The following is a 25305-nucleotide window of genomic DNA, read 5'->3' on the forward strand; positions in this document are numbered from 1 at the left end:
GCAGCTGGAAACAAAGTGGAAAACTAGCACCTTGGCTCACAAGGTACCAAGCTCTGTCCCCATCCCACAGAGCAGTGGAGCTCCCACTTCAGGGCTTAGCTGCATCAGAAGCACAGTGCTCAGCACCCAGCAGGGTTAAGCCCAAAGTGACCAGCCAGCTCTCTGCAATCCAACAGCAACAACACCGTGGACCAGGGGCTGGCATGGGAGCACACTGCTGTACTGAGATGCACAATGAGGCAGAGCTAAGGCTGCTGTGGGAACCTTAATTTTGCATTTTCTGACTGAAGTGGTTTAATCCTACTGCTCAAGTGTCATTATGTAGCTGTATTGGAGGGGTAGCCGTGTTAGTCTGGATCTGTAACAGCAACGAAGGGCCCTGTGGCACCTTATAGACTAACAGAAAAGTTTTGAGCATGAGCTTTCGTGAGCACAGACTCACTTCATCAGATTCTGGTCTTGGAAATCTGCAGGGCCAGGTATAAATAAGCCAGAGCAAGGCTGGGGATAACAAGGTTAGCTCAGTCAGCAAGAGTGAGGCTTACTACCAGCAGTTGATCTGGAGGTGTGAACACCAAGGGAGGGGAAGCTGCTTTTGTATTTAGCCAGCCATTCACAGTCTTTGTTTAAGCCTGAGCTGAGGGTGTCGACTTTGCAGATGAATTGTAGCTCAGCAATTTCTCTTTGGAGTCTGGTCCTGAAAATTTTTTGCTGTAGATACCAGAAATGGCAATATACAAAAACCCGTAGGAGAGCACTTCAATCTCTTGGGCCACACAGTAGCAGACTTAAAAGTAGCTATCCTACAGCAAAAAAATTTCAAGACCAGACTCCAAAGAGAAATTGCTGAGCTACAATTCATCTGCAAATTCGACACCCTCAGCTCAGGATTAAACAAAAAGACTATGAATGGCTGGCTAAATACAAAAGCCGCTTCCCCTCCCTTGGTGTTCACACCTCCAGATCAACTGCTGGTAGTAAGCCTCATCCTTCCTGACTGAGCTAACCTTGTTATCCCCAGCCTTGCTTTGGCTTATTTATACCTGGCCCTGCAGATTTCCATGACCAGCATCTGATGAAGTGAGTTTGTGCTCATGAAAGTTCATGCTCAAAACTTTTCTGTTAGTCTATAAGGTGCCACAGGACCCTTCATTGCTATTAATGTAGCTGGTGTTCTTTTGGCAGCAAGCTATGTAAGTCTTCATTTCTGTAATAGATTCTAAAGGGGAGATTGAAGTAATTCATGGCTACCCAGCTGGTGCTCATCTTCTGCGTCGCTGTAAACGACAACTGCATCGTAGATACAGCCCTCACTGAATTCGACGGCAAAGTCTTCAAATTCAAGCTGGAAAAAGAGGACGGGGAGGGGGTTCAGAAAAAGCAGTTAAATAACTGGGACCTCTTTTTCCTCTCTTTCTAAGCCAAGTGTTAACTAACTCAGTTAACTTTAGAGTTATTAGCAAGATTGAAGTGACATCTAAAGAGCCTTAACCCTGGTCAGCCCTGAACACAGTGAAATGATGCAGGAGTTCTCAGACTGTTGGTGCTCTTGTAGTACAGCTAATCCATCATGCAATGGGACTCAGCTTGGCAGCTCCCGGATAGCGTTGCTTTCCATGCTCAGCAAAGAAATTTGCTGAGCCTAAACGACAGCAATGGGCTTCAGTCGAAATGCGTGTTATCATTTGTGAAGGGTTTAAATCAGAGCCTATGTTCTCTTTTAAAAACTATCCCCCTTGACAATTACCCTTTAAAAAGCCAACCCAGGGTTGGCTGCTGCCCTTGCAGCTCTGCAACACTTAGCAGCAACAATAGCATTGCCTGGATAAGAGCCTTGAGCATACGGTCATAATACAAACAGATTACAGAACAGTATGAGCAGTAGTGCATGGCTGGCCTGAGCAAGCCTGCATGCTCTTAAGCTGACGTAGGTTTAAAGGTTCTTTGCTTTTACAAGGCTGCAGCAGGGGACCGACATTGCCTTGAACAGCACAATACAGCAGCTTTGTTTTTAATCGTCGGGTGAGATTAGTCTAAGGGGTAGCCTTACTTTAGTTGAAGCAATTACAATGACAGGCACCTAACCACAACAGCCAAGTGTGTCACTTCCAGCACTCCCAACAGGAGCAGTCACCACAGAGATTGGCTGTTGCTAGTACTTGCTTAGCTCAGTAGCTTCTCCACACCTAACACTCTTGCAGAAGAAGGGGACTGGGTGGAGAGCATGGAGGGCAGGTTGTCAGGTCCTGCCTCAGCCCTACTGACACCCTGCATGGTCTGTCCCAAGATACGGTTTCATTCACTGGAAGGATTAGTACTAGTCAGCTTCTAGAACCTACAGCAGCAGCAGCTGAGGAGGCTGGTTCATACAGGGTTATATACAACATCTAAATTGGTTAAAAAGGGCCCTGCAGGAAGCTAACCTGAAAACCTTACAGCCTATACCAGTGGTGGGCAACCTGAAGACCCATGGTTGCCCTGTTCCCCACAGACCCTTCACCCACAGGAGTCCCAGATCAGCTGTTTGCAGCATTCTGGGAGGGAAGGGGAGGAGTAGGAAGTGCAGGGCTCCAGTTCATGAGGGGGTGTGTGGGGATGTGGGCCATGAAAACACAGGTTGAAGCCCAATAGGCCACGGGCTACTGCAGCCCACTCATGAGGCTCACTTGCTACTGGAGATTGCCCATCCCTGATTACAGGCTTGTGCACTGGAGAGAATTCTAGCAAGATTTTATTGAATTGCTTCCCTGAGCAGACAAGGACAGACGTTTGAAGCAGCATTTCCTTTCATTACCTTTATGACATTCTCTACTGGGGCTTCAACGAACCAGTGACACTTCACATTACTGGGATACAAGCCAGGGTAGTTAGCAGTATCAATCTTTCCCTCCTCTGTCAGCACAGCAACACTTCCACAACCAGAACCTATAACATGCGGGTAAGTCCGATTTAATAGCCCAGTTAAAAACCAAAACCACAACCCCCAGAGCTACCGTCACCACATGGCACTGGGGATGGGGTTTCATTGGTTTTAAAGGGGTGGGGTTTAGGTCTGAAGTCACCTGCTTCAGATTCCTTATGTACAGCAGTGAAGGTGAATTCAAAGCCACTTCCAGTTCTGCTTTCATCAGTGACGAGAGTAACAATTGCCTGGTTTGAGTCTATCAGTAGAGGGGTTGGTAACACATCCCCACAGACTTTACCTACAGTGAAAAGGTTAGATGCGTTGTTTGGGGCGGGGGGGGGGGGGGGGGGGGGAGGAAATCTCTCTCACACACACACACACACACCCTTCAGATTCACTAAACTCAAAGTCACATGTTCCACAGCAGACTGAAGACTATTCCAGCATTGGTTTCAATTGCCTGTAAGGCAAAAGCATTTGGACGCAGAACTTCATACAAAAATAGCCACACAGGCAATTCAGCTCAAGGTTCATAGCAGGACAGTACTGGCCCATTGCAAAAAGTACTGTTTATAGTATAGCTGCAGCAAATATTTGCATGAAATATTTACATTTAATATCCATTTTTGATACTAAATGTAGACTGTAAGGGAAAAGTCCTGTCATGATTCATACATCAAGCAACATCCATATTTATTGTCCTGTAGAGGTCAAAGTCCATAACATTTTTCAGATAGAACATGGGACAAAGATTGAATTCTGCCTGCTTTGCTCCACAGTAACCAACCCTCCTCCACGAAGGACTCCAGCATCAGAAACAGGCCGGCAGTTTTGCTGATGTAGCAAGATCAACTAGATCCCAGTTCAGCTTTAAGGGGCTACTAGGAGCAAAACCTATGCATCAACACAAGGCAGAAACATGGCATGTTGACAAAGTCCTTGGGCACTGGCTAGCTTCAAGGCTAGGTTGCTGAGGAGGTGAAGGTGGAGGGTAATGCTCCCCGCCCCTTGTTCCTGGCCCAGGAACTCCAAGCCCCTCCCTACCCAAGTCCTTAAATTTGAAGTGTGACCCCTGAAGTCCACATTTTGCTTAGTTGGGGTTTCTCAATAAGTTCTCCACTTTTTGCCCAGGGGGCAGGGGAGGGGGATTTACTTGCTCCTGTGGCTGCTTGATGGGCAGGCTATGGCTGAGGGACTCAGACTGCTGGGCTTACCTTCTCCCACCTTCCTAGCTAAGCCCAAAATGAGCCAGGAGCCTTCACTTTTCTCCCCACTCCAGGCCTGGCATTGGTTGCAGGTGAAGTGAGGTGGGGCTAGTTGGGCCCAGAGGCTCCCTTTAATCCTTGGGGTGCCAGACAGATTCTTTTCTTCACTCTTGCAAGGGGTTTGAAGACCCAGTGGACCAATTAGTGTGTGTGTGTGCGCATGTGCATGTTTTAAAAAAACAGAAGTCTTCAAACCATAGCCGTGCACTAGCAGCCAGAATGGTCTGGTATACCTACCCTTCCTGCACCTCCTTTACTTAGCTTTGCTTGGATAGCATCAGTGCCAGGGCCAAAGACAGCAGAAGGTTCCTTGATTTTCAATGGTAAGATCTGAAAGGCTCTAAAGTCATCCATGTTTACATTTCATATGTCCAATTGCCTGCTGTGCCAAGTATTGAAGTGAGAGATGAAGACATTAGACATACCGATTAGCTCTCTTCTGTCCGAGCAGAAGGACAGGTAGTCACTGTCACAAGTGATCTGGCTCTCTATGTCTAATCTGGTGAACTGTATCAATATAAACTTGTCTTCTGGCACAGTTATATTCCATATGCACAGGCTCGAAAAAAAAAAAAAGACAAATTAAGTTAGATAACAGAACCAGAGCTAGAACAAAATTCAGGTTACTGTACCCTTCCCACCCAGGCAACAGGGGTGGGAGGTGTTTGCTGTGGTGCCAGCAGAAGCTTAAAAGACAGAGGATGAGCACATTGTCATAAAACAAAAGGTTTTATCAGTCAGGAGCTTGGCTTCTTCCCAGAACCATTACCATCCCTCCACCCACTTTACTTTGTTAGCTAGCCACCCACTTTAACTTGGTTGGACTTCAGCACTGATACTCCTGTTAATGTAGGTTATTCACTTCCAAGAGGCAGTAGCTATGTTGAGTAGGAGACACTAAGTGGTCTTAAAGCCCTCCAGCTCAGACCAGGTGGGTTGCCACAGCCCTAATGTACGTAAGCTCACAGGGTTGGCAATGCTCCCTACCTATCTACAGGTGGACAATGTTTAATCCATTCACTCTACAAACCCTGTGCACATTTGAGACCCTCTATCAAACGTCTAAAATCACAATAGCCAGATCAACCCAGGCCAGGATGTCACCAGCTCCAGCTAAAGAGTAATAATAATAAACCCACCTACTGGAGTTTTTAAAATAGTGTTTAAGATACAAGATTCTTTACTGCGAGAGGTGTCAGTTTTTTCTCCTCTGTGCTCAGACTCTGTATGATGAGTGCTGTGCTGCCAAACTACCTGTGTCTCCAGGCAATTCATGGCAAGAAAGGAAGACAGATGTACTTTCTCACAAAGTCTGCTGGCTCCTGTCTGATGTTACCAGGCTGGAAACATTAGTATTAGGCTCACGGAGCTACATTCACATCCGGTGTAAAACCAATCAAGTCAATAACTATTCAGGCATTGAACTGACCGATTCTATGCACAACATCCCTATTGCCACGGCTAAAACATGTGAAAATGGACCCATAGGGCTTATCCATATTAGGAGAAAAGATGATCCTTTGATATCAGTCAGTAATCAGCTAAAAGCTTGAGTGTAGGCAGAATAGATTAGATGTCCACATATTATTCAACCCCTCCCCCACAACATCTTAATGAACAACTTGCTTGGTTGACACTGGAGCTTTAAAATACATTCATGCAGTTTTGAGACAAAACCATCTTTTCCCCTAGTTTGGCTATGCACACCAGTAGTAAAGACAAGGCGTCTCCTTGTTAGGAGAGAAGAGTTGATTGCAGAGCCTACTGATCTGGAGGTTCTTTCAAAAACACTTTTCCAGCTCTCAGACATCTTCTGAAAACATTATGGGATGGACATGTTCCCAATGAAAGTCCTAAAGACTCAGGGGTGGCAGAACCCAATAAAAGGATGACCTAGGAATTTTAACATCAAGATAGTTTACAGTTTAACCCAAATCTTTTTTTTTGTCCTCTCTCTTAAAAAAAGTCATGTTTCTCATCTTAACATGCTCTTTCTGGGCACCAGTTGTTGCCCAGCATCAATCCCAGACAAGCTGTTCTGCCTAAAAAGGCTCTAGACAATAACTTGTTAAAGTTAACACATACCCACAAGTTTAGCCACAAATTATTGATTTGTTTGCATTCACTAATAAACGAGAGTAAGAATTCACATATTTGCAGGTTGAAGGTGTACAGGTAGAGTCATTCAGAAGAGTCATCCCTTCTGGCTCTACAGATGCAAACAAGTGCCCTGTGAAAAGCTGCCCTTCACAGAAGGGTGAGCATTGTTGATTATGCGCAGTGAATACCGGTTAGCAGGGTAGTTCCTCTCATTGGGTGGGGGATACTGAATTTGGCCACTTTCTCCAGAAACCAGCATTCCATGGGAGCTGCATCCTTCAGGGAAGTGCAGGAGAAGGAGATCTGGCACTGCAGTTAGAGAGAAGTACAATGTATAAAATAAAATATTGACAGTTGCATTAGCCAAAGGGCTGCACTTTGATTGTATTAGAAAGACCCATAGATGGGTCTCAACTGGTGATCAGACAAACGTTCTTCTGAGGCCAGGTCAAATACCGGACTTATTACTATGTGGCTCAAGGCTGTGCAAAAGCCACAATCCTGAGCACTGTGGTTACAGCAAACTAATCCTTTGGGTACATGATATTACATGGGCAGAGTGTGTCTCCTAATCAACACAGCTACTTCCTCTTGGGGAAGTGAATTAACTACCTTGATAGGAAAGGCTTAGCAGTATCAGTGCAGCTTTTTAAGTGTAGGCTTACTCCAGGAGTCCTACTTAAACAAGCCAAATGTCTTTTTCTGGGGCAAATCAAAGTCCATAGAACTACACAGATCTACTCCAGCTGAGGTACGAGATGCTGTTTTATTAGTTCTCTGTAATTTCTCACAGGCAGACCCAAACCTGGGACCTCTGGAACTCAGAGCAAGTGCCTTTACAGTTTGAGCTAAAAGCCAGCTGCCTCTCAGCTAAGGCAGTATAGGAAAGTCTCTGTTTAAGTGGTTCAGGTGCCACTACACTGGCTAAGTATCAATGGGTAACCCTGCTAGTCTGTATTCACAAGAACAATGAGAAGCCTTGTGGCATTTTATAGACTAACAACTAACCTGTAAGGTTCCACAGGACTTCTTTGTATTATTAACACACTACACACACAGGGGACAGTGAGCCACACATAGGTGTTAGAATTCCACAGAGACTTTAACAATCTACACCCCACCATCAACTTATGCCTCGATTACAACATGCAAGAGACACATTTCCTGGACACTACAGTACTAATCAAGGATGGCCTGATCAGTACCACACTGTACTGAAAACCCACTGATCGCTATACCTATCTACACCCTTCTAGTTTCCATCCTGCACATGGGACTAGATCCATTGTTTACAGTCAAGCACTTAGGTACAATCAAATCTGCTCTGATCCAACTGACAGAGACCAAAAACTACAAGAACTTTACCAAATATTCATAAACCTGAATTACCCACCAGGAGAAGTAAAAAAACAAAATCGACAGGGCCAGACGCATACCCAGAAACCAGCTACTCCAAGATCAGCCCAAAAAAGCCAAGAACAGAACACCACTGGTCATCACTTACAGCCCCCAACTCAGACCACTGCAATGAATTATTAAAGACCTACAACCTATCCTTAATCAGGATGCTACACTCCAGAAGGCCCTGGGTGACATGCCTGTTCTCTCCTACAGACAACCTCCCAACCTGATGAGGATCCTTACTAACAGCCACAGTCTATACCCCAGGAACACCAGTCCTGGAACCTTTCCCTGGAACAAAGCCCGCTGCCAGCTTTGTCCACATATCTTCTCTGGAAATACCATCACTGGACCTAACCAGGTTACTCACAGAATCACAGGCACTTTCTCATGCTCCTCTACTAACATCATATATGCCATCATGTGTCAACAATGCCCAGATGCTTTGTATGTTGGACAGACTTCTAACTCCCTTAGACAAAGGGTCAACGGGCACAAAACAGACATCAAAACACTCCAGATCCACAAACCAGTTAGTCAACATTTTAATGGAATGGGGCATTCTGTCAATGACCTCAAGGTATGTGTGTTACTGAAAAGAAATTATCGCTCCTTTGTAGAAAGAGAAGCGGACGAATTGACATTTATATTCAAATTCGGAACATTAACATGGTTTAAATCGGGACGTGAACTTTGAGTCACTATAGGGGCTCGTCTGCATACTTAACTCAATCTAATTCTTGATCTCCCCCCCCGCACCCCTCCACTCTGATTTGCTCACCTTGATTATCTTTTTCTGATTTGTCCTCCTTGCTTATTGTTTTTGGTTCTCTGTGTCTTAAATATTGAGTCTGTTCTGGTCTGGATATGGTCTGAAGAAGTGGGTCTGTCCCACGAAAGCTCACCTAAAACTATTTTGCTAGTCTTTAAAGTGCTACTTGACTGCTTTTTGCTTTGATAGTGTATAGACTAGCACGGCTTCCTCTCTGTTACTATAGGTGTTTGGGTTATACTAATTCTATGGATGAGGACTTAACTCTATTGCAGAGTGAGAGGTTGTAGGCTAGTTCATTCCCTTATGGAGGGTATCAGCCCCAACAAGGTATTGAAATAAGTAAATTATCGCACAGATGACATGTGGGTCAAACTTTAACTGTTGTGTCATTTATTCACTATGTTCTATCTAAACTGCAGTTTTAAGTATATGGATGTGGTCAGGCTATATGGAATTCATACATCTGTTTATACCTTTGAACACATAGCTTCGACAATCAACTAAAATGGCACACTTATTCTGAAGATCTGCTCTGCGTGTTTCAAACCACATTTACTCCAAATCAATAGTGTGGACAATTTTAAGAAATCTACAATAGCAGTTTACAGATGCCCCTGTTGTCAAAGATTAGAAAACGCATCTTCTGATAACAGCACAAATTTTCCAGGCCAGAGTAGTGCTCCTCCAACCCAACAGACTACATTCACCCAGAAACGCTAGTTGGATTGACTGCAACATTCCCTTTGCTGGCATAGGATGTGTGCCTTGATGGAAACACTGTAGAGTCTAACTGAGGACGACTATGGCAAGTATCTTCTAGAACCTCATGATAAACAAGCAAAAAAGAGAAAAGAATTGCTGGTCAAAGTACCCACCGGGGATAATGTTCTGGGTGATGAAATCCATCAGTTCAGCTACATTGGCAAAGATGCCTGGGGATCCCCTTTCATAGACGCTCTTCTGCCCAGCATCCCAGCCTCTTGCACAGCCCGCTCCCCAGGACGTGATGCCGGCCAGAGTCCAGATGCCACTGGCTCTCCTACACACAAGGGGGCCTCCAGAATCACCCTTGCCCAGCATGGGTCGGAGGAAGAGAAGGGAAAAGAGCAGATATTTGTTCAAATGCTACAATACGATTTCAGCAAAACACCTCCTGGTTTCACCTCCAAGGTGAAGTTGCTGCTTTTTGAAAGATTGACTGAAAGGTTCGATGTTGCTGTATTACCATGAATGGTTTCAGCCCCCTTTACTCAAAGGTGTTAATGTTCGCTTTGCAGCAGGACCTGAGCGAGCTGGCTACACCTAGTCCCTCCGACGAGGGCAGCCCAAAGGACCATGTGTGCAGTACAGTAGGAGCAAAGCACCACTTGGTCTCCCAGCCAGAGAAGCTCCCCTTTACTGGGGGAAGGCTGGTGTTTTGATGGACACAAGTGCCAGCAGCTGTGATAGCTGTGGGGAGGATGGGTGCCTGCAACGCAAACCAGTACAACCAGAAACAGGAAAGGTATTTTTTCCTAAAACCTAAGGGGCCAGGACTCACTCACGCCTCCCCTTGCTCAGTGGAATCACACTCCATTTAAGTGGTCTCTCCTGTAGCCTCTTGGGCTGCCTGCTGCCCTGTGTTCCAGTCTGTGCTCTTGAACCAGTGATAGCAACGGCAGCTTAGACAGGGCTCAGGAATACCATTCACCTCCTTTTAATCCCATTTTGGGCCAGGCCTAGATGAGGAGGTGGTTAAACACACCAGGTCCTGCCCTATAGCAGCCCTCCAGCCACAGTGGGCACTTCCCCCAAAGAGGCTAGAGCAGACAACGCCTTCATTAACCCAAAGCTCCTTCTAAGGCCTCAGTTCAGTAGCAGCATACAAGTAGTAGATAATGTTCCATTCCTTTCCTGCCTCCATGTCTTCCTCCTCATGACAGGTTGCCAGTCTGCTAAACACAAGTACAAGAGCAGCTGGTGGGAAGGGCTGGAGTCTGTTTACAGAACTCTCCCTACGAGAAGGTCCTGCCACATGATGACCATTTACCTTGCAAGCGTCCTTCCCACCATCAGGAAAGCCGGCACACAGCATGGAGCTTGTTAGCAGAGGCAGATTCATTTGCTTTAACTGGGCATTGCAGGTTCTGCTATCAATAATGGGGAGCTCCACCTCCTGCAGGACATTAGATAGTTCACCAGCTGCAGAAAGGAGGAAACCGCCAACGTCAGACATTCTAGAGCTCCCCATGACCTTCATGCTGCACAGAGCAGGAAATTATGCTGCTGATCCATACTTACTGCCTCGCTACCATGATGTCATTCAGTATTACATAGACTGGTCTGGTAGTACTGCCCATTAACTAGGTTACCCAAGAGCTCTTTTTAAGAAAGCCTTGTTTTCTAGGGGTGTCTAACCATGCCAAAGTCAAACGCTTGGATCTGACCTTTTCCACATCAGTGTCTGCCTTCAGGCTCATTTGCTTTGAAAGCTTCAACCAAACAGGTCGACTATTTCAGAGAATGGGGCTAGGAAAAATACACATTGTTTTGCCTACCTAAAGGCATTCTGGTCATATTTTCCCTGAAGAGCTCAGGTGCAGGGACCTGTACCTTAGCAGGGGGTGTCCTTTGTGTCAAGGATGTGCCTTCTGCAGTCTTCATGTAAGCTACTAAAATTAGTCCAAGTTTTAAGTCTTTGGGAAAAATATCTGCAGCTTCTTAGAGACTTTTTCCAATTTTTGTATTTAAAGCTTTCTGACATCCCCTCTCAGGTTACAGTGACTGAGCACAGTCCCTCTTGCCCAGGGGGCTCAGAAGAACATTTCTGGTTAGGGCTGCCTCAGACAGAGGTAGGAGCAGTGCTAGCCATTTTGCTGGCCATGGCAGAGGAGGTGCTCCTCAAACAGCCAAGTTTAAAATAAGAGAATCCAATCAGTACAGCCCAACAAGCCAGCCAACGAGACTGGAGCAAGAGAGCCATGGAGCCCACTGGTAGAATGCCCCTGCTAGCAGACACTCGGGACAAGAGCCCTGCTCACCCATGCCTAGAACTGACCCTGAGCACTGGGGCTGAGAGCAGAAAGCCGGTTTCTCCTGTGCTGCAGCAGAAGCCGCCAAAGGGAGCTGTGCTTTGAGCATACAGAAGAGCAGGGCCAGTGTTTCCTGTAAGCTGAGCACTTGGGCAGGCACCCAGGAGAGATTCAGTGCTGCCCACCTGGTTGGCAAAGTGCCCACAGCCAGCAGCATGTGTTTCTATTGGTGGTCCACATCTACACAAGTTTCACATATTTACCCGCATGTGGATGGCAAACATTTGAGGGCACACTGGGCAGGACTATATAATGCTATGCACAGGCAGCCTGAATGCTCCCGTTACTAGACTGCCTGACTTTGCACTCTGACAGTTGGCATGTGCAAGTTAACTAAGGCCCAAGTGATCTCATTCCATGTTAAAGAGTAGGAAGAAGGCTGAGGTGCCTCATCTAGCTGTTATCTAACGCACAAAGGTTACAACTGGAACCTGGGCATCAGCAGATGGGGTTCTATTGCTAACCCTCCCTGGGATTCACATGGCCTTCAGCCGGCATCTTTGTGTTTCCATTTCCCCATCAGCACAAGTGGGTTGGGAAGAAGAGGAGCTTACAGAGCTTCATTAATTGCATCAGAAAAGTTGTTGGAGGGTGGAAGAATAGTCAGAGATGCAGAATAATGGACGTGGAGATGCCACAGGACAGTGCTTCTGACTCACCAATCCTTTGCACACCATGTCTGATAGGGGCCTCCAGAGTGCAGCTTCACGCAGCCTCCTACCAGCAATAAGGGAGCCACTGAATTGCTTTTCCCCTTTGGCAGATCTTTCATTCTCTTGCAAAAACAAGCTACTTCCTTTTCTCTCTCTCATTGCCCACATCATATCAATCATAAAACCCTGGCATTTTACTTACCCTCGGACACTCTGCCCCAGCCACTAGCAACACAGAGAGTTCCGGTCTCAAATGTATCATCTTTGTGGGGAAGGCAGATTGGCTGAACTCTATGTCCTAAGAAGGAGAGGGTACAAGAATGAGAGTATACGAATTCAAGGCTGTCAGAAGCTATTCTATTTTATCTGGCTTTTGCAGAGTCCTTTTTTGTCCTTAAAGGACTCAAGGTTTGACAGCACCTTTGAACTATGTATGTTTCTAAAGCAATTCAATCAAATGGCGAAAAGTAAACCTAGTCATTCACCTTTTAAAACAGAGGTAATCTTAAAACAAGGGGATGTTTTAGAAAAACTAAAATGTCAATGTTTTGTCTGACTGTATTCAAGTGAAACCTAAGCAGCAAGACCAAGACTAGAGGAAAGAAGTGGAAAGGGGAGAGGAAAGGAGCAGAAGCATTGAGGACAAAAAAGGGAAACTAACACATGTCTCATGCAAGCCTGCAACAGTGCCCCATTGTAGATCCTGTTGAGCAGTTTACGGTCTGAAAACAGGAATGTTGGCCATGTGTCAAAAGAAGCAGGGTTCTGATCCACACAGGACATTCAGAACTCCAATTTGTTCAGCTTTGGTCTCAAAGTAAGCAAATACCTTTGAAGGTTTCTTTTTGGAGGAGATCAGAGGTGAAACGGCTCAAAGGCTACATAACTGCCTTGAAAATAAGTTAGGCCATGACATTTGTACACTGCTAATGTTTATTAAGATATATCAGAGCACCACACACTCCTGGAGGGCTTGTCCGATGCTCGAAACCATCTTTTGGGTCATTCTGACCGGAGACTTCCATTTCTTTATCCACAAAATAGGCACATAGGTAGTGGTGAGCAAACTTTACTCTCACTGTCAATGTGCCTCAACCCTTAACTGAGCACATCCTGGCTAGCAACCATAATTATCCATCCCATTCCACTGAGAGCACTAAACAGGTGAGACTTTAATGCTGCTTATCTCCATGATTGTGCTGTAGACACCTGTCCACTGGGAACTAGACTAAGACCAAAGTCATTTTAGAAAGGCCTCTGATTGGAAGTGTTACCAGCAGGTAGATTAACACAACCACCCTGGGTGGGATTTGATCAGGCAAGTAAAAGGCTCTGTTTCCCACATGGTCCACTGCCCTTTCATCAATATGTATGAAAAAAGTCACATTCCAGAGAGCCATTCTTGATGGACCAATCTATTCACGGCATCATCTCTTCCCAGAGAAAAGTTCCACCACCACAAACAGTGGAGACCGATAGTGCTAAATAAAGTGGGCAAGGTAGACACCTTTGAAAGGCAAAGAAAATACAAAATTACTAAAACCAAAAGACAAATTGACTGTGTGTTCCCTAATGTCACAAGATCAGTAGTACTAAGAAAACCTGTGAAGCCTCAGAATGCGCACTTGATCCAAGGGTCAAGTAATTGAATAAGGTCATACTCCCAGGTGGGTGTTTTGAGTGCCGGAAGGAACTACAGGAGACTAAAAATTCTCTCCATATCAAGTTAGATATAGTGAAGGACCTGCTCTGAAGCACTTTCACTCAGTCACATCCCTTACCGTACTTTGCTCTGTACTTCAGATGTAGCAGAGCGATATCAGAATGCATGTAGCCAAGTCTGTTGAAGTCAGGGTGAACAATGATTTGTGAGACCGGGATGTTCTGTTCTTGTTGGTCAGCCTTTCTGAGGTTATGCTCTCCAACAGTCACAATGAGATTCTTCACTAGTTTCCTGACAAACAAAAGGGCAAGGTTAATGACCGCAAGGTTTGCCAACACATTTCAGCCCGTTATGCATTGAGTCAAGGCTGATAACAGCGTCAGAAGCCACTATGGCCAAGCAATTCTTCCATTAGTGGGATTTTCCACTGGTGGAAAACTGTGACCTTACCACAGCTTTCCTTGCCAAGGGTCTGAAATTAGCCTTCAATAGCAAGCTTTTTCCAGCTATGCTTTCACTTGGCTTCAAGGCTTATGGAGCTGCCATACCTCAGGATTTTAAAAATCAACCAGCTTTTTGTTCTGCCTCTCACAAGGACCAGTGAGCATTAGCCTGGATTCTGCTTGCAACAATGGATCACCCACAGCTTTCAGGCTAGTGTCTTTACAGAGGACCGAGGTGCCATACATCAGTGGGAAACAAAACAGCCGAGGGACAGGCACTTAACAGTTCCTTTCAGCATGGAAGAATGTTTTAAAGCGTGGCAGAGGAGTACAGCATATGACAACAACGGAGGCACTTTCTCTTGCACCACAACATTCACCTCCTTCCTAGTTTGCTGAAAGGTTCCCCATTTCCAGTCCCAGAGAGAGAAATCCTCCATCTAGTCACAGAGCAGGTGCAACACGAACAGAGTACGGTCACTCAAAATACAAGGCTCAGCTAACTGACTTTGCTAACCACTATAGCTAAATCCACACTACAGAGCTCTTCCAAAAGGAGCTCTCGGAAGAACACCTTCTGAAAGAACGTGTCTACGCACAAGAAGGGGATCGAGTCTTTGATCCACTCTTTCAAAAGAGAGCGACCACACAGCCACTGCCGCTCTCTTGAAAGAACGGGGCAGGAAACACTGACAGGGTCGTGTGGCTGCCAAGCCCTTCCTAGGGCTGCTGCCAGCCGCCCCTTGAAAGGCCCTTTCCAAACACCTCTGCCCTGCACACGCTGAGGCCTGCTGAGCTCCCCCAACCAACCCAGAGTCCATGCAGGGACCAGTTGGCCAGCACACCACCCCATGGATCCCTATCAGCTACTCACCCCACAAGACCTGGCCGCCCTGGGTGGTGTTTGCACTTTCATCTCTGCCATTGGCAGAGCTTCCCCCTTCTTGGGGACATTGAGCGCCCCCTACTCAGGATCCCATCAGCACCCACCTCCCTCTGGGTGCCCTGGTGCCACCCTAGCAGCTCTGACTGGTAGAAGCAGCTGGTGATGGGATGACACCGGATGGATCCAGAATTTCTGTATGAGCAAGTGGATCTTCCAGGAGCTCTGCCCCCAGCCTCAGACACCAGCACACTCACATGCAGCCTGTTTTCCCACTCCAGACAGGTACCGTTCTGTGGGGCATCAGTTTGGGGTGGGCAAGGCAACTGTCAGAGCTGTCCTAACCGAGGTAAGGCATACTCAAGTCACATACCGGCTGCAGAGAGGAGGGCCCTAGGTAAGGGTAACCCTTGGTGGCAGAGGGCCAGGAGGCAGCGGGGGCTGGGCACACCATCACACCCTCACAAGAGCACACACCCTCCATTCTGTGCAGGTCATCCAGGCCGTCAACACCATCCAGCTCTACAGGGTCAGCCACATGGGGTGGATCTAGACGCAGCTGTCACAGGCTTCACCATGTTTAACTTCCCAAATTGCCTCGGCACCTTGGACGGGGGACACAGCCTCATCCATGGCCCAGAACACTGCACTGGCTGCTGTATTGACAGAAAAGGTGGCCACGCAGCAGTGCTCCACGGCCTGGTAGACCAGAAAGGCCAGTTCATGGACGTCTATGTGGGCTGGGAGGGCTGGACACATGATGCTCATGTATTCTGGAACTCTGGTCTATGCGGGTGCATGGCCACCAGGATGGACACCCTGCCCACAGGCGCTCCCAGCTGGGGATGCTACCATGCCCCTCCGAATGGTGGCGGACACCCTGTGCCCCCTGCAGCCCTGGTTAGTGCAGCCCTATGCTGGCCACCTGGATCCCACCCAGGAGCTTTTCAACGCTCAACCAGCCCCACATGTCATTGAGTGCACATTTAGGAGCCTGAAGGGCCAGTTCAGGTACCTCCTCAGGCGCCTGGAGGTTGGGCCACAGAATGTCCTGCAGGTGGTGGGCGCCTGCTGTTCCCTCCACAAGATCGAGGGCAAGGAGAGGCATTCATCCAGGGGTGGGCGGGGGCAGAGTCCAGCCCTGGCTATGAACAGCTGGCCACTGCCCCACGTTGCCAGGGCCACTGCAACAGGGAGGCCCCCCATGAGAGCTTTGCTTAGGGGCCCCAGTGACCTTCCCCCCGCCCCCCCCAGTCACCCCACGCAGGCCCCCTGCACATTCACATCTCACCATCCCCGACCATGAGCAAGAGACATCTGGATGGTAGAAAAATAAAATGCTTAACAAAAACTATTAACTGTGTGATTGACACAGACAGTGAACAGAACTACGTACAGTGGTGAATGGGGGCAAACTGTATATACATCGCAGGGCTGAGGAAGAGGGGGCAGCTCAATGTGGAGGGGGATCAGCTCAGGGCAGGGGTGGAAGGCCATGAGCCCCATAGGCTCTGGGATTCCCTTCCACCCCAGGTTCAGGTCCCCAGAGGGACTGGGATGGGGCGAGAAGCACAGGAAGATAGGGCCATGGGAAGGCCTCCGTGTGGATGGGCTGGGCAGGTCAGGTGTTCCCTTATGACTGAGGTTGTGTCCCTGAGGTTGGCCATGAGGTTCTCCTAGGCCACCCTTTGCCAGGCAACATCTGCCTCCTTCAGCCAGAGGTGCCACTCTCCCACCTGCCTGGCAGCAGATAGCATCGATGGCCACCAACTGCCTCCCTGTCCTCCTGGAGCGGGCCTGCTCTGGTGTTTGGGATGGGGGGGTGCACCTGAGCCCTCCCCTCTACCTCCAGTGCACCGTCTGGGACACTGGACAGGATGGGGTTCTCTCAGCCCCCTGACAGCACAGCCGAATGGAGAGAAAGACAGATACAGATAGCATATCAGTCCCTCAGCACCGCCCCGAGAGCCAGGCCCACTCCACACTCAAAGGCACATGGGGTATTGTGGGCGCTGAGGAAGTCCCTGCCTGCGTGGGGGAGGACCAGGGCACGTTCTTGCCCCATGCACCACCTTCCTGCACATGCAACTTGTTGTGCTGCCCGGTAGGGGAGGCACTGAGTGCAGCTGACAGCCTTTACAGTGTGCTGGGAGCCACAGCCACTCAGGATGTGGCAGGCCCAGAGTTGCTGGGTGTGTGGGTGGCCCACTGGCAGCTGTGGCACCTCCCAGCCCTGCAAGCCATGGGGTGTGCCCCACTGGGTACTTACCAGAGGGCCCATCGCCAAGATCCAGTGACTCCCATCTGGCTGTTGCTCGGCTTGACGACTGTGAGGGGAGGTCAATCCCCAGGTTTCCCTCCTCACTAGGGCAGTCTGTAGGTGGTTCTGGCTGCACATTGTGGCCTCAGGGTCCCAGCTCCTCCTCAGCCTTTGGTTACAGCCCATCCACTAGTCTTGAGGAGGGCAGCTGGCAGTGAGCCACAGAGCTCCTCATAGTGGGGGCAGGTTGCAGGACCTGCCCCTGACCGACTGGCTGAATCCAGGCCCTGGGTGTAACCCTGCCAGAGCTCTCTCACCTTGCTCCAGACTTGCTGCTGGCTGTGGGCAGGGTGTGCCCTGGTGGCCAGACAGGTTGCAAGGTGGGCGAATGTGGACGCATTACACCACTTGCCATTCATTTCCCTCAGGATCGCCTCCTCCTGCCACAGCCTGAGGAGGTCCCAGAGCTCCAGCTCTGTCCAGGAGGGAGCCCTTTTCTTCTGTGGCTAGCTGGGCTCTGCGCACCCTGTGAGGGCTCCCGTGGGGGCTGGCTGCTGGCCACGGCACACTTTCAAAGTTGAGGGGGTGGCCGTGAGGGCTTGTGGCTCATGCCTTTGCTGCCAGCACACTCAGCTTCTTGTCCCAGAGTTTCTGGGTCCATGTGGCTTTAAAGGCAGGTGGGTGCAGGAAGCAGAGCTCCACTGCTGCTGGCCACAGCGTCTCCCTGCCCCAGCTGGCTAGTGCCACAAAAGACTCCTCTTTCAAAAGGGTGGCACATGGAGCACCTCCACACATCTTTCAAAATAGTCTTTTGAAAGAGGGCGATCTTCCAAACACGGGGTTGGAGGAGCGCTTTCGAAAGCAACGCCGCATCCTTCCGCTAGGGCGCGTTGTGTGTGTAGACGCTCCGTGGGATCTTTTGAAAGAGGGCTGGATTTTCCAAATGTACTTGCTAGTGTAGACATGGTTTATGAGATTAACGATTTAATCCACAGAGAGAAGGGTGAAGTTTTTAAATTGTGCACTATGAACCACCAGCAGAGAATCCTGCTTGGAGGTTCTTGAGGTAAGATACTAATGGTGCTGGGACTATGATCTGTCAAGATACAGCACAAGTTAACCTGTGCAGAAGAGCAATTAAGCTATAGCTCCTGAAGTAGACCGCAGAAGTAAATCCAGTAAAATTCCTTTAATCTGGCACATCCAGGACCAGATAGGTGCCAGACTACCAAATTTTCCAGATCGGCTGTCACCATAACACCCATGCCCTAGTTCTACCTCCCCCGCCTCCTCCCATCGCAGCTCACTGCCTCCAAACCCAGCTACAGCTCACCACTCCTGCACATCCCCAGCTTCTTCACCATGCTGGCGGGCTCTACAGTGCTGCTCGTGTGCCCAGTTGCAGAGGAACACAGGCGTGCGGATGCCCACCACCGCTGCTGCCCAATGAGCGGGGCCCAGGAGGCCTGAGGTGCTCAGCATGCCCTGGACCAGTGCCATGGTACTGGGGACAGCAGCTCCGCAGGCTGCTTCACCACACGGCTAACAGATGCCCGAGAGCTAGGCCCCGCCCTGCATCTATGGGACCGAGCCAGTAAGAGGGGGCAAGGCCACGTGATTGGTGTATGCTGAGCAGGGGTGGAGGGGGCTGGTCTGTGCTGCTCTGAGGGGGGCAGAGCCTGGGTAAGGCCTGGGAGCCACAGGGTGGGTCCGGCCGAGGCCATGTTTGGAACCCAGCAGCAGGTGCCGGCTCCCTCCATTCCTGCATGCCCAAGGCTGTTCCAGTCTTCGCATCTCAATGCCCGTGTGCAGTGAGAGTGGGCGAAATGGGCAGCACTGTAGAACCAGATTCTTTACCACCCCATGCTGCTCCAGCTTCTTCACCCCTCCCGCAACCCTGATGTATCTTGGGGGACTACAGATGCTGGACCCTCAGGATTTCCGGACCACCAGGGGCCAGATTAAAAGACTTTTAGTGTACTTGGAAAAGCCCACTGAATGATATGTCACTGCTTCACAAAGAGACCGTAAGCATAGAACAGCACTGCTCTACCTCAGATAGTCTAATGCCATTTTTTTCCTACAACAGGGAAGCAGCACACACTAGCTTTACACAGCTTTCCTTACTAATAGGTAGGCCCTTTAACAAAGTCACAATGGTTAAAGATGAAAAATAGCATTGTCTAACTTACTGCTCAAGGGTGAATACACAGTGAGCTGCTGTTACAACCACATCTTCTTGTATTAAACTGCCACCACAGAAGTGGAAACGTCCCAATTTGAGAGAGACCTTTTAAAGAGGAAAAAAATCAAAACACATGTATGGTGAAACTAGTGATACCATCCTCCAAAAGACCATCTGAAATCTCACCAAGCTCTGAGGAAGTTTTCCTCCTTCCCCTCAGGCCACGATAGATGGCAATGCCCAGAAAAGGAGGTTTTGAACACTCATTTCTAGACAGGCACTCCCAGGTGATTGGGTCCAGAAAAAAAAAAAGTTGTCTAAGTGGTGGACAATTATCCCCTAATACCGCTGATGCCTGGGAAGAGCTGATAGAAACCTGTAAATTCCTGAAATGGAGATGTGCCAGGAGGGTGGGTTTTGGGTTCTCACATCTTACTCTTATGAGTCACCAGACATTGTTTCATGGGGAGAAGACAAGACCATATTAAAACAAAGTCTGCCCAGTAATGTTGCATACACTGACAGCGTCAAAAATTGCTAGTTTGCTTCAAAATGAAAGTCCTGCAGCAGTCACCCAACCCTTTCATTCTGAAGGCTTTGGTTCAGACCATAAGATAACATTTCTATGAAGTCAGACTTCTTGGACATTGCCCAACTAATATGCAAGATTCCTCCATCACAAATAAAGCTAATCCAGCATTTGGAGATACTATGAAGAAGCAATAGGTGAACTTTTGGATTCTTAAAGCCAGTATGCAATAGTGCTATTAAATGTGAGCTATTTCATCCTGTGGACAAGACAATTTTTGTATGTTAGGAACATAACAGTTTGAACTTATTCCCTGAAGATCAGCCATAACCCCAGTTATCAGGTTTAAGTGAAAACCCCTCAAACTAACCCATCCCACAGATTACATCCACATCTTTTGTGAAAGGTAGGAATTGGGTCCCAGAAGTACAGACACCAAAATGCTATGTACATTAAACAGTGAGGACTAGATCTTCAGCTGACGTAAATCAGAAATGCTCTATTGAAGTCAGTGAATTTACACTATCTAAAATTCTGTTCCTCAAAACGATAAGCAGTTTGTACCCTAGAAATATCACAGAAAAGGGGGATCCTAAATTAAGACTCAGGTCAGGCAGGGGCATTTAGGATTTAGATTCCTTATAAAACAAAAGGCATCTTTTCTCAATCACTGTCTGCGGCTTCAGGGGTTTAAAAAAAAAAAAATCCCAGCTCCCCTCAAGAAGTTACTGCATTCGTGTCACAGACCTGCCAGGGCTGCCCACCAGGCACTGAATTTCTGCCTCCAACAATTCTAGAAAACAATCCAGTCTGAAGAAAGCTGTCATGGTTCTCCAAGTCAATGGGACGAACTCCACATTTCAATCCTACACCAAAGACAGAAAAGGAAATGTTAAGTACTGAAAGAACATTTATATGCACAAGAGTGAAGTCTCAGTAGGGCAGTTCTCTTATAAGAGCTCCGACGGGCCAATACTTGGAATTGTATGTTTGAGTACTGGATTACAAAGCTGTGTAATAAGTTTCACTTCCAAAATGAAGTGAGCACAGGTGGTGAATACAGAGCATGCACAGGAACAGAGTGTCTAATGCAGTGTTTCTCAAACTATGTTTGCAGAACACTGGTGTTCCATGAACATCTCTCGGGGTGCCACAAACGTCTGATGCTTTTTGATATCATACACTGAGGGTATATATTTTCTATTATTAAAACCAGATACAATGTTACTTCTTCATTGCTATGATACCTGATTAAATTACTTCATTTTGGTTTTGCTGTACATGTTGCTGTTTTTTTTTTTAAACATGAATTTTTTTTCAGAATATTTTCATAGGTGTTCCACAAAAAATTATTATTTGTTATTCCATGGTCTCAAAATTCAAGAAACACTGGTCTAGAGAATAGATCAGCATGTGAGAAAGACTGAAGTCAATTCATCTTAAGTGTGATGACACATAATAGTTAATTTGGCTGTCACCGAACCTATCAAAGCTATTCAGTCACTCAGCAGTTGAAAGATGAGAGATGATAGAACTATTCTTCATCAGAAGTTATTGGAACTTGTGAAGTTACTTAGCAAGTGCCATGTGATGTAGCGCTAGCCCGTTTATTGTATTTTTTCCAGGGGCAAGGGGGCTCCACAACTTTGAACACTAATTCAGCATTACTACTTTCAAGTTTAAAAAGCCTCTTGTGATATACAAAAAGGGCCAGCTAGAGTCGGTTACATAAGACCATATGCTGGGCTTAGTCAGCTCCACCAGAGAGAGATGAGCCTTTGCTCCAGTTTGCTCAGCAGTCCCAGGAGATGTACAGGCCCTTTGCCTTTGGAACGTGAAGAACAAATGGAACGAAGACATGATTGTGGCCAGATGAGGACAGGTGTGTTTGATTTGGTTTTGGACACTGTAATAAGCTATGGAGTTCAGAGTAAACATGGTGTTTTCATTTATATGTTGTGAAATAAAACCCCAACAATTCTCACTCATCAGGAAATAATGCACTTGTTTCATGGACCTGCAAGAAAACATGCTGCAGCCTGAAGAAACCCTTCACCCTCCCATAAGTTATTCATCACAATTCACAGTCTCATGCACACGCTGTTAAGATTGATGCTACAAAGAAAAGAGCTATTGAATGCTTCATACCAGAGGCTGGTATCCCCAGGTTGGCTGGTTCAGAGACAGATAGATCTTCAGCCTCCTCACTCCTCGTTACGGGGGACAAGAGCAGTTCTCTTGCAGCACTCAGCTGGCCTGTTCCTGGACCTGGGCAGGCTGTGAACACCACAGCATTAGTTCAAGGCTAAACACACTTTCCAACAGAACGCTGACGGGTGGCATTTCCTCACCAGTGCCATGAAAGGAATGCACATATAAAGTGAAACCTGAAGTACAGGGTAGTTCAGTCCTAACCTAGACAGAACACCAGATTGCCATGGCTTTGTGCTTATATGCACAGCGAGGGCTGGAACCAGACATGATTTACATTGGCGTAAGCATGAGGTAACTTCTCAAAAGTCACTCCCAATCAATACGGGTCCAACAGACCAGACTCTGGTCCTAAAGTTCTACTTAACCTTATTTGCTCTTCCACAAGCAGAGGCAATGGAATACAGTTCTATACTGTGTCAGCCCTGACACTGAACATCATGCATATGAGAGCCCCTGAAGAGGGTCTCTCTGCTCATTCTTTAATTTAGCTAATTGTCATTGGGATCAGAAACAAAGGATCGTGACACTGAGGTTTTAGAAAGCTCCCTGTGAGTTCAAACCAGATAAAGCTCACACTTCCCCATCCATGAGGTCTGTAGCAAGCCATAGATAGAACTCAACCTATAAAATTGGGACTAGGATGGTAAATAGCTGGATGACCTGGGAAAGCTCAGAAACAGACAACAGAATTCAAAACCTTCTGGCTGGGGTAGATCCACTTATTTATAGCTAGTTGCACGCTTGAGGAGTTGGCTGTATAGGCATATGCATCCTGGCATAAAGTCACTGTTGGATTATCAGCACATTAGAATTGTAATAAGCACTGGAAAATAAAGCAGGGTTTTCTGGGAGATAGCCATTGATCTAGGTGGGGAGAGAGGCATGCTATTCCTCCTGCACTAGCACTCACCAAAGCAGGCAGAAGGAATAACAAGTGCCAGTCTAGGTATTCTCACAGCTAATTGCTTTGTTTCCTGGCTTTTTGTTGTTAAGCTTAGCAGAATTTGATTTCTCTTTAATGGTTTCAGCAGAAAAGATCAGTTTAAGTAGCTTTATGTTTTCATCAAGTTTAATTTTTTCCTACAGTTTTCTAAAGTTATCAGGGAGCAAGACAGTTATGAGAACAGTAGAGGTTAAGAGTCAAAAGATAAAGTTTATAGCTATTAAACACACAAACAGGCATCATCCTAGTTCAAAATATTGAAAGTATCAAACCTCAGAGGGCATTTTTCTTATTTTACCTAGCCATAAATTTAGGTTATGGAGAAAAATGGTTCTAATTGGCACACAACTTTGGCTGATAATTTAATCCTGCCAGTTACTTATGGTAGTTCCCAGCCTTTGAGCTAGGACTAGGAAGGACTCACTTACCACATGGAGCAAAGAGACAAACAAACAAGAAGAATTGCATAAGTGCTTCCATAGCTGCAGGAAACAACACTAAAAGCAACCTACCACCCACAGCCAGGAGAAACTACCATTTAAAAACACAGGGCAAGGGTTTGCCTACTAACATCTAGCAAAACTAGACACTCCCCTGTATGCTACTTTGGTTTTCACCGCTGCTATAAAAAGGCCAAGCCTTCCAAAAGCCACAGCTGGAAGGCCAGGGTCCTTTAATTGCTGAGGGGGTGAATCATCTTTAACAGCTGGAGTCACAGGGCTGCAAATCAGCCACCTGTAGAGGATCCCAGCCAGCTTCTATCTAGACTCCACCCTCCTTTCTTGACCCACGCCCTTTTCCTCCCTTTCTCCCTCTCTGTTAGGCTTCATGGGAAGCCCCATTGAACAGGTGACCCCCATCAGCAGTGACAGAATAATCCTGCAGGATCTATGTGCCCCTCTACACAGACTGCCCTGTAAGAGGCCATGACTGCTTTCTGCCTCTGTCCCACTCCGCCTCCCTACCATTAGCACCCCAAAGCCCAGTCTGTTCCTTTCCGTGCTAAGCAGCAAACAGAAAAACAGTTTAGCTCCTGGGACTCCAATAGCCCCGTTCTCTAGCCTCTCTCATGATGTTAATCACCCCCAGTCCAGCAGGAAGGGACGTGGGGCAGTAATGCAGGGTGTGGGTGAGGCAGTTCCTGCCTAACAAGGTTGCTTCCATTACTCAGAGCTATATGGGAAGTATGAAGGCAGTATGGTGACTTGAGCTTACCTGTTCATCACGCAATTTAAGAGATTTATGGGCAGTTTTAAAATTTCAGCTCTGATGATGGTGTTGAACAGCTTTCAGCTGAGACTCATTAAGGGCTGTATAAAAGATGGGCATAACTGCTTGTTAGGCCTTGTATGAAAAAAGGGAGATGAGACTGAGGTACATTTTATAAGGGAACCTGAGGTAGCACATGCACTCTAAAAAGCAGATACTGTTCTTGTTATGTGTTTGTATAATATCTAGCCTGACACAGCTGGGCCCTCTGGTGTTACTGCTGTTAGTGCACCATTGCTCCAGGATCCTTAGAGGTGTTTATGTTCTGAACCCTATTGCTGTTATACTTGTGTGCCTTAGTGTGTGAAAAGTGCACTGTTGTTGTGGAAGTACTTGAATGGTTAGTTTTGTGATGTAGTTTCTTTTTACGTAGGCTATTGTAAGCAGCAAGGGAGTTCTGCTCTCTGCCTTAACCACTAACTAGAGCCAATTCTGGGATAGAGTTGCTCTCTGGGAGCTGAGTATTCAGGTTTGGATTGAGATGCTTTAAAGAGGAATTTGTGTACAGGCTGTCTGTAACCACCTCTGTTCCAGGACTGATATTGGCATAAAATAAAGAAATTGCATTAAAACTAGGCCCAGATTCCATATCACTGGCTTCTCCAACAGCAAGTCAAACTGCCACTCCCCAGTATGAACCTCCTCCCTGCAAAGTGGGAAATACATACTTAGACTTGCATATGGAGTTAGAACATGATGTGGGAAAACTCCTCAATCTACTATTGTGGAGTTTTGCCTGGAAGTGT

The 25305-nt window shown here is 47.2% G+C and overlaps 2 protein-coding genes across 3 annotated transcripts in view; both read right to left on the reverse strand.

The window, feature by feature from the left end:
* Positions 1 to 25305, reverse strand: part of OVCH1 (ovochymase 1) — a 63379-nt gene that overhangs the window by 31126 nt on the left and 6948 nt on the right. Inside the window, exons 2-13 of the mRNA XM_075000905.1 lie at positions 22282 to 22410; positions 20881 to 20999; positions 19612 to 19709; positions 13952 to 14124; positions 12373 to 12468; positions 10476 to 10627; positions 9322 to 9514; positions 6459 to 6579; positions 4596 to 4729; positions 3063 to 3203; positions 2795 to 2925; positions 1252 to 1345 (exon numbers count right to left, since the gene is read on the reverse strand). Of these exons, the coding sequence (XP_074857006.1) occupies positions 1252 to 1345; positions 2795 to 2925; positions 3063 to 3203; positions 4596 to 4729; positions 6459 to 6579; positions 9322 to 9514; positions 10476 to 10627; positions 12373 to 12468; positions 13952 to 14124; positions 19612 to 19709; positions 20881 to 20999; positions 22282 to 22410 (1581 nt within the window). The remainder of the gene's footprint in view (positions 1 to 1251; positions 1346 to 2794; positions 2926 to 3062; positions 3204 to 4595; positions 4730 to 6458; positions 6580 to 9321; positions 9515 to 10475; positions 10628 to 12372; positions 12469 to 13951; positions 14125 to 19611; positions 19710 to 20880; positions 21000 to 22281; positions 22411 to 25305) is intronic.
* Positions 22296 to 25305, reverse strand: part of TMTC1 (transmembrane O-mannosyltransferase targeting cadherins 1) — a 262529-nt gene continuing 259519 nt past the window's right edge. Inside the window, exon 21 of one of the 2 annotated variants that reach the window (XR_012647083.1) lies at positions 22296 to 22410. The gene's annotated coding sequence lies outside the window, so the exon portion shown is untranslated. The remainder of the gene's footprint in view (positions 22411 to 25305) is intronic. The other variant, XR_012647084.1, reaches the window with a different exon arrangement.

Source organism: Carettochelys insculpta, chromosome 1, assembly GCF_033958435.1.
Source record: "Carettochelys insculpta isolate YL-2023 chromosome 1, ASM3395843v1, whole genome shotgun sequence".
In the NCBI taxonomy this organism is placed as follows: domain Eukaryota; kingdom Metazoa; phylum Chordata; order Testudines; family Carettochelyidae; genus Carettochelys; species Carettochelys insculpta.